We start from the raw sequence: 8,464 nt of genomic DNA on the forward strand, positions 1-8,464 counted from the left end.
TTTTTAATTTTTCTTGAGAATAACGGCAAACGGTTATAAAGCTCATAGTAAAGCCTTCAAACGTTGGACGCTTTTTGAACTTAATTTCCTTTCTAGTTCATGGGCAAATAAATATACTTTATCAACAAAAACAATGAACATCCATCCATATTAAGTAATTCTACCAGTAAAATTCATCGTTCCTTTTTCATTTGATTGGATTTAATGTGTCATTTTTGCCCTATATTTTTTGAGAATTTATATTTATAAATCCAGTAACTTGGATTCTCTTTAACAGAGATGTGTTTTAGTCTAGTTATAATAATTTAAAATGTACTGTCTGAAACCAGGTACGATATTACTATTTACGATATTTTCCTTCTAACATAATATATCCATTTTCTATGGGAAAAAAAAATAAAACTACGAAAAGGTCCTGAGAATCTCTCTTTCTGTGCATCAACTGCCAATGCAATGCATTTATAAACTATTTCCCAAGGGTCTTCCTTTTCTGCTGCGTCTTTATACCAGTTTTCATTTTATTCATTCATTTAGTTTTTGCCACTCTTTTCCATCTTTTTGAATTCAAGCTGAAATACTCAGTATAAAGACGGTATTTACTTCTTATTCATATACTCGTGTTTCTTGTTCATGTTTTTTATTCGTATTAAATAAGTCTAAATACACTATAAATTAAATCATGTTAACGAAGACCTCGAAAAAGATAATTGAGTTACAAATCATCGGTCCTTTCACTGTTATTAGAATTAGCACTATTCCTGGAAGTAAAAAGTATCTTTTTGCAGTGCAATACTTATCTGTTCGATGGTACTGCACATTTTTCCCACAGTAATTGTTGTTGGCACATATACAAAGCCATATTTTTTAAACGCTGATTCTTCTGCTTAACTTTAAAAATAAAATATAAATCTGATGAGTATTCAAAAGCCGAAAAGTTATAGTTGATTTGTTAGATACGCAGAAATACTGTGTTCGATTTCGATTTTGACAAGATACACTTCCTTGAACTTTTAAATTACAAACATCAACAATGTTTTGTTACTTTCACTTAAAGAAGTGCCAAATTGTACAGCTCAAAAAGATTTTGCGGAAACAAACGAGTTGGAATATGATAATTTAATCGATAAAATTGCTGAAACAAAACGCATGTAAACCACGTCAGTAGCAAGAGAGGACGAGTTTTTGTTAAATTTATCTCGCAATTCTACAGTAATGATGACCTGATTAATTAAGGCGACACATACAAGTAAATGTGAAAGCGCATATGTTGACAGACATAGCCCATGCAAGTTAGCTTAACGAATAATGCAGACAGAAACCGAAATATATATATATATATAATCTCCCACTTAGTTGTCTCACTCCAATGCTTTCTGATAGTAGCTGAGTGTACTTTTTTGTTGAATTTCAAATTACCAACTCTCGGGCGTTGTTTAACGAAAAGAAACAATGACAGAAACATATAAGAACTGAATAAGTTGAATTAACAAGATCGAGAAACAAGAAAGTGAAATGAGTAAACAGCACAACTGGGAAATGAGGAGGACAATGATAAGTAAAAGTGATTTAAAGTGAAATAAACGCATTAAAATGGGTGAGGGAAATGAAATACAGCCACAACAAGGTGTTTTTCGAGATGATCCAATCAAGCAAGAGCAGAGTCTCTTCGACAGATAAATATAAATGATTGTGAATGGTGGTGGAGCTATGAGTAACAGATACAGAGATGTTTTTGATTATTAATCTAGTAAGAACAGCATAAACATGAGCAGCATTCGGATAGGAACTAAAAAAACGCTAGCCTAAGCAAAGAAGCATCAATTCAGGTGGAATGCCTAAGAATCAGTTCAAATAGCACAACTTGATTCCGCTTTTTTTTTCTTTTTTTGGTCTACTTACATCTAAGAAAACTGCAGACATTAATTAAGTAGCTCGTTTCATGGTTGCTTACTGTTTTAAACTTTTTTGGATAACCTTACTCCAGTAAAAGTTCCAGACAATTATAGCCTGATTTCACTGACCTACGCGCGTGAGTTGTCATGAGTTTGCAATCTTGTCCAGAGAGAAAGGCTGACCGACTTGTTTGTTCTTTACCATCGATATGAAGCATCAGACATTACCACGTGTTGGCAAGATATACAACAACTCAAACCTTCTAACAAACGTGATGAAAAGCTTTGGAGAATAATTACAACTGGATTCGCTCTCGACACATACCTCTTTGGAATTCATTAATAAGAAAATTCATTCATAAGAAAACTGACTTCCAGTACCTTTGATCAGATATAACCAGTAACTCTTGCCTAGAGAACAAGTTTCGAGTAACGAAATGAGCATCACAGTGGGACCCAATATTGACTCGAAAAAATCTTCAGAATGGGAGCAAATCCAAACCTTAATTTTGCTACGAAATAACTCACACTGCTCTGAAATGTATACATCCCAATTAAACTTTCAATCATTTGTTAAAGACGAATTTTACGGGATAGTCTACAACGTGCAGTTGCGCAGCCACAATTTCCTAATAAAGCAAGCACCAATATTTAGAAATGCTTAATTTAATTTTGATCTTAAGCAGCAAATCAGTATTGTCGACCATTATTTGCTGAAAAATGACATGATATGAGGAGGTACTAAACCTTCAGTTCCGGTATATAAGATTTATTAATAATTTTCTACACACTCTCAGTAACTGTGGATTCAGCAGAACAATCATCTGAGAAGAACTTGAATCTGAATAAATCACATATGAAACACCAAAGCAATTTAACCGAAAGCAGATTTAATAATAGTTCAGAAGCCTATATATGCATTCTCAGAATTGTTAGTAGTATCACTGGCAGAAACAATTGAATATATAGGCATGAAACAAGTCCAAAAACAACACAAAGTATTTGTAAAAATAATAAAAGTGCAACAGGTAGCGAGGTGATAAGTTGGGATAACTGGAAATAAATGTGATATAGGAAAACCATAAACTTGGACACCAGTCAGTGACAAGAAATTAAAAAAGAGCGCAGAGATAGAATATCTCGAGCGCACAGTAGGCCAGTAAAAACATGAAATCATCCAATTATTCTTGCTTTATATCGGTGCCTTCAAAAATTTACATCTCTCATTTGAAACTAAATGTTGTGCACAATACCTCAGTAGTCCAAATCAAGCTAGTGAAAAAAAAGGTAGTAGAAAAAAGATTTCTTTTGTTTATTGCAACAGTTGAATATTCATCTAAATTTCCAAATAATACGAAACCTGAACCAACAATTACATGACCATGGTTATAAACATGTATACAAAGTAAATATAGTAGTTGAAATAAAAAAGCACGGAAAAGTATGTCCAATCAACATTAATTGTGCAATTCTTGGTGCCTTGAATGCAATGTATTATAAGAATCAACCAAAAGTCTTTAAGACTGCAAAAAAGAAGTGAGAGAATATGGTGGACCCTACGAAAAGTAGACTGCTGGTGGAAGCCAAATTCTAAACCTGTCTTGAACTCCGTTTTGTTGAAGCACATACTGCTTCGATCAATGCCGAGCGAAAACCTGGAAGTAAGAAAAAGATGGCACTTCTGAGCAATAAATAACTCTGATAGAATGAACTATATGTAGAATGCAAGAACCATTTTTTTCTAACTCTTTCACTCCGTATATTGTACTACCACCAGCAGAGCAAACGTCATCTTTTAAAGCAGCTGGATGTTCATTCCCTTCTAGAACCATTCTTGCCGCTCCCTGTAACAAACAAGTTACATAAGTGAAAATGCGGCAATTTACAAGTTACACCAAAATTCAAATTCAGATTTGTTGCAAAGACGCTGTTAACATTACATATAGAAGATGCGTATGTCATTTGGCAATTTTGTATTTATTTTGTGCATCCATGTGCACCAGGTGTTCCGTATTCCCTGCAAGTTTACTTTTTATCTCTCTCCAAAACTTTCCAAGCTCGCAAATAACAGAATACTGCAAACATTTATGAATCTTCCTTTCTGAACCGTTTTAAAACGCATCAACTGGAACTGTCCTAGTTGCAGTTGTCCTAGTTCGCATCAACTTGAACTAGGACAGTTCCACATCTCCAAGGCTGTGAGAACAAATCAGAAATAAAAGTCAAACAAATGTTTTCCATTAGAAATCGTTTAGGGAACTATCATAACACCCGCCATGCTGCATTCAATTTTCTGTTTAACCACTACTGTTTACATATATGTAACAAACATCACTATATATTAGTAATGATTGATGCTAGAAGTGCTAATTTTCGACAGATACACGGAATATATGCGTACGATATTCGCATATTTTTAACACATCAATATGCGAACACTATTTATAACCTGTGACGAGAAATATTTGTTAATTAATGTTAATTCGCACAAATTAAACTGTGTCATAAATTAAACTGTTGTCATACCGAAAATAGAAATTCGTAGATGTAGAAGAAAATGCACGACAAATCTGTACTGTATATTAAACATCTGAGGATTATGTTTGCATGTTAAACAGAAACGGAAGTAAATGAATTACTCAGCATTACTGAGCCTGACATCACATTCCATCAAATAATGAACGCTGACACGATAAAAAAAAAAAACCCTTGACTGATATGGATGACCTAATTTGTTAATCTGCAAACACATTCGAAAATAAAAATAACAGCAATATTTCAGCAGTTTACCATAACAGTTTGGGCAGCTAATTTCACTGAAGTTGTTCGGTCAACACCACCAAGGACACCCCCATCTGACAATGCTTCGATTGCCACGAACACCTGAAACTCAGCGACGGCACGATTTACAATGAAATTTTGTAGAGACTACTATCCTAGAGGGGTTTTACTTTTTAAGCTCACCAAAATAAGAACAACGGATCGAGATATGCACTGCAAACCAGAACAATGAAGCGATATAAGCAGAGCATATCGAAAGGAAATATTCTAAGGGTATCAAAACTAACAAAAGCAGGTCCACATCCAGCGATTGCTGTAGCTGCATCAAATGATTTTTCACTGATTACCGAACAAATACCAACATGTTGCATGATGCAGTTGATTAAATCAATCTACAAAAAAGCTACTAGTACAACAACTGAGATTTGATATCATAAGCCTTTTGACATTAATGCACTTTAAATTCATTTTATTCTCCTCTTACTTCACCCATTGTTCGATTAGAAATTCATATTCAAGCAAGACTATTAAAATGAGAAGAAAAAGAATGATATTTGGAACCTTTTCTTGCTGCAGGGATAAGCTAGAACACATGATTGATGCACCAGAGCATACACTAACCGGAAGATTTGGCATTAGACGCACTAGTCCACGTTTTGAGACATAACTTTTGGCCACAACCTTAAACTTCTTTAAAATTGTCAGGCCAATTAAAAATATCCCATTAAATAAGCTGCGGAAACTATGTTATGATTATTACGTTACATTAAAAAAGGAGCTTTTGATCTTCGCATTTTGTTCCTAACCATTATCTTCTTAGACATCCACCCATTTGCTTTACGGGTTCAAATCAAAACTATTTCAATCCGAGAGTTCCGCTGGCTCCTCTCAATTATCATGAAAGCATCTATCAAAAAAGAAAATCTCAGCATTAAAAACTATGGAATGACAGTGAATTTTTAAAGCAACTTCATGCAAATGTACTTCTTTCTCTAATGTCTTTAAGTCAACTCCACCCATGATAGAGACAATTAATGGAGTATTTGCAAATGCCTCATTGCTCAGTTCTTCCAACACTGCCATGCGCATCTCTGGTTTTACCGACAAAAAAACAATTCCTGAAAACCATAGCACTTCAATTATTTTGATGATTTTTTCCATTCATGATGACGAAGATCACTCTCAAGATTCCCCAATTTCACAGTACCGAGTGAAGGAATAAAGTAAAGTGGGATGGCCAAGATATGCAGACAAAAGAAAAAAGTAACCCGCAATTTTCACGAGAATCGATTCCAGGTAGAAAATACTTGCATAGAATTCACGACGTTATTTAAATTGCTTACGGGTTTCCCTCATTTATTCAGACCAAAGATCTCCCTAAGTGTTTCACTTAATAATGTAAGCAGAAAAAAACCCAGTAGTTCAGAGTGTACATTACGGTGCATATAATGTGAAATGTCGTTCAACTTCACATTATCAAAACAACTGCAAAAACCGCTGATGGCAATAAATGCAAATGAATTACGCGGTGCATACCTTGACCATGAGCTCGAATCAGGTCATCATTGGACGTGTAGACATTTACATAACCCAACTGCTGTAATTGAGTTCCTCAACAAAATACTTGTAATTTATGGTAAAAAAGCACGCTAAGCATAAATGGTAGCAAACAGATCTACATTTTCAAAGCATAAAATTTCATAAAATCTACTGAACATATTTTACCTTCCATCGCTGTGCGGATGATGGTGTTTTAACACTGAGGGCAACGTCATTCTTAGTTATGAGACCTGAATAACATGTTACTCCCAGCACACAAATATTCATCTCCATTTACAAGTAAGCATACAAGTTACAAGCAAACTTCTTAACCGATCATACTTACTCCATGACAGAAACAAAACAACATCGAATACTGGAACAACAAAACATGATTGTTTCGCGATTTGGTTTGATCTGACAATGAAATTACATACATCACGTGTCAAAAGTAGAGCAAATAAGGGTAAGCCCATAGCACCACGAAGTACCTGACCTCTTATCAATTAAAACTAGAAGACGTCAGATGCAACTTACCAGCAGATTCAAAACCACGGATTAAAGCGGCTGTCATCTTACCGCCACCGACAAAAGTTAGCTTCGGTTCAAAATCAGTATTTTTAAACAGCTTTTGCAAATTTGTAAGGCCATTTTTGATACTTCCAGAATCCTCCTGAACATTTCAGTATTACGCGTGAATGCAGAATAATGACTTCATTTTGGCCAATATCAAGAGTAAGCTGTAAATATCTAAAGCACTTACACTCATTTTTGAAGTCATACTTGAAGCTTTTATATATCATCAATACCAAGACCTTCACCTGAAACGGTAGTGAACAGCTCCGAAATACCTGCCTTCACCTTTACTGCTTTTACTATCAGCAAAATTGCAGGAATCAGGAAGTAAATGGACCCCAGAATCAATTTCACACTTCTCCACCTATTCAAAAGTTCATATAAAAAGGAATTGGTTTTGCAATATTAAAATGCAAGAGTTCATGCTGAAGTTCTTGAAACAGAAAACCCCACTCTCCACTGCAACCTCATTCGCACTTCAGCAACATTGTATTTTGCAACTCGGATGAGAACCTACGAGTACGTTGAATCTAAGTGGGAAGTGGTGGAGAAATTCCTGGTCTGCTGCAGATCAACAATGCATGGCAGTCTGTATAATTCAGCATTACTCCTGTCAGATATGCATATCTTATCACTTTGTTCATGTATTGCTTCTGTAAGCCGTGAATGCTTGCACATTTTGCTAGTCAGTAATTCTTCGATAGCTACTTCTTTCATCTTATCTAGGATTCTGTGTTGAAATGAAGTCCTCATTTTCCACAAAATGATCGATCAAAGCAAATTTTGAGTTGATCAAGTGAGAGAAGGAAAAAGCTTCATATCGTAAGGGACTCAGTAATGATATGAAACAGTGAAGATTTTGCAGTTTTTAAAACTATACGTTTCTTCCAAGGAATATTTCTATCTCGTTAATAGCCTATCCTGCGTTAGTTTAGAAATATATTGTACATGAGAATATGATTTTCAGTTCTGTTTTTCTTTTTTTTTTGCCATATTTAAAGAAATGTTTAATGAAGATTTCAATAAAAACTTCTCTGTTGCTAGAAACGCATACTTCGGTATGATCTCAAAAATGATTTACGTTGGGAAGAATCCGCCAAGTGATCGGTAATTTAAGCAAAACGAAAATACCCTTGGGAAAAGCAAACGCAATGGTTTTCGAGCTCTAAGATGATAAACTTCCCACAGCAAAGAAATGTAGCCGAGAAGATACACTGAGAAGGATGCTTAAAGATTTGCGAGGAAAAATGGAGGATTGACTTGTAATACAGTATTGATATTACAAGGGATTTCGTGCGTGTTTGATGTTGAGGCAAGTCCCGCTTCACATGCTGAAGTTTTGCTTATTTCGATAGAGAATCCTTAGGTGGCACCGCAATTCAGAGATTCAAGTTTCTTTCTGATTAAATCAAGCACGCGTACAATGCTGGACAAGCAGCACACCAGTCGGCTTTATATCGATCACTCGCATATTTCATAGTCATCCGATAACGCGTACAGGCAAGGCGCTATCTTGACGCAGATGAAACTTCGTGTGTGGTCTCGTTCTCTTGGTGGTCCCGTGCAAGTGAGCGGCAATACAACAGTATGACAGAGAAGGAACACTACAAAGAATGTAGAGGGCTTCTTACATCGTCTGTGTGTGTGTGTGTGTGTGTGTGTGTGTGTGTGTGTTG

The 8,464-nt window shown here is 35.4% G+C and overlaps 1 protein-coding gene across 2 annotated transcripts; it reads right to left on the reverse strand.

Moving 5' to 3' along the window:
* Positions 1-2,647: 2,647 nt before the first annotated feature.
* Positions 2,648-7,776, reverse strand: LOAG_07911 (the record flags this gene model as incomplete). Of its 2 annotated transcripts, XM_020447565.1 has the most annotated exons (10): positions 6,976-7,776; positions 6,750-6,885; positions 6,399-6,463; positions 6,210-6,270; positions 5,658-5,791; positions 5,235-5,354; positions 4,961-5,065; positions 4,683-4,775; positions 3,625-3,736; positions 3,483-3,547 (listed from the first exon to the last, which is right to left on the reverse strand). In XM_020447565.1, exons 1-10 carry the CDS (start codon positions 6,991-6,993, stop codon positions 3,483-3,485), a joined length of 909 nt encoding a protein of 302 aa, XP_020302218.1. In that variant the 5' UTR covers positions 6,994-7,776. The 2 variants fall into 2 exon arrangements, with proteins under 2 accessions (XP_003143491.2, XP_020302218.1); XM_003143443.2 differs by lacking the exon at positions 6,976-7,776 and having other exon boundaries at positions 2,648-3,547; positions 6,750-6,960.
* Positions 7,777-8,464: the final 688 nt, after the last annotated feature.

Source organism: Loa loa (genome assembly GCF_000183805.2).
Source record: "Loa loa unplaced genomic scaffold supercont3.113, whole genome shotgun sequence".
Classification (NCBI taxonomy): Eukaryota; Metazoa; Nematoda; class Chromadorea; order Rhabditida; family Onchocercidae; genus Loa; species Loa loa.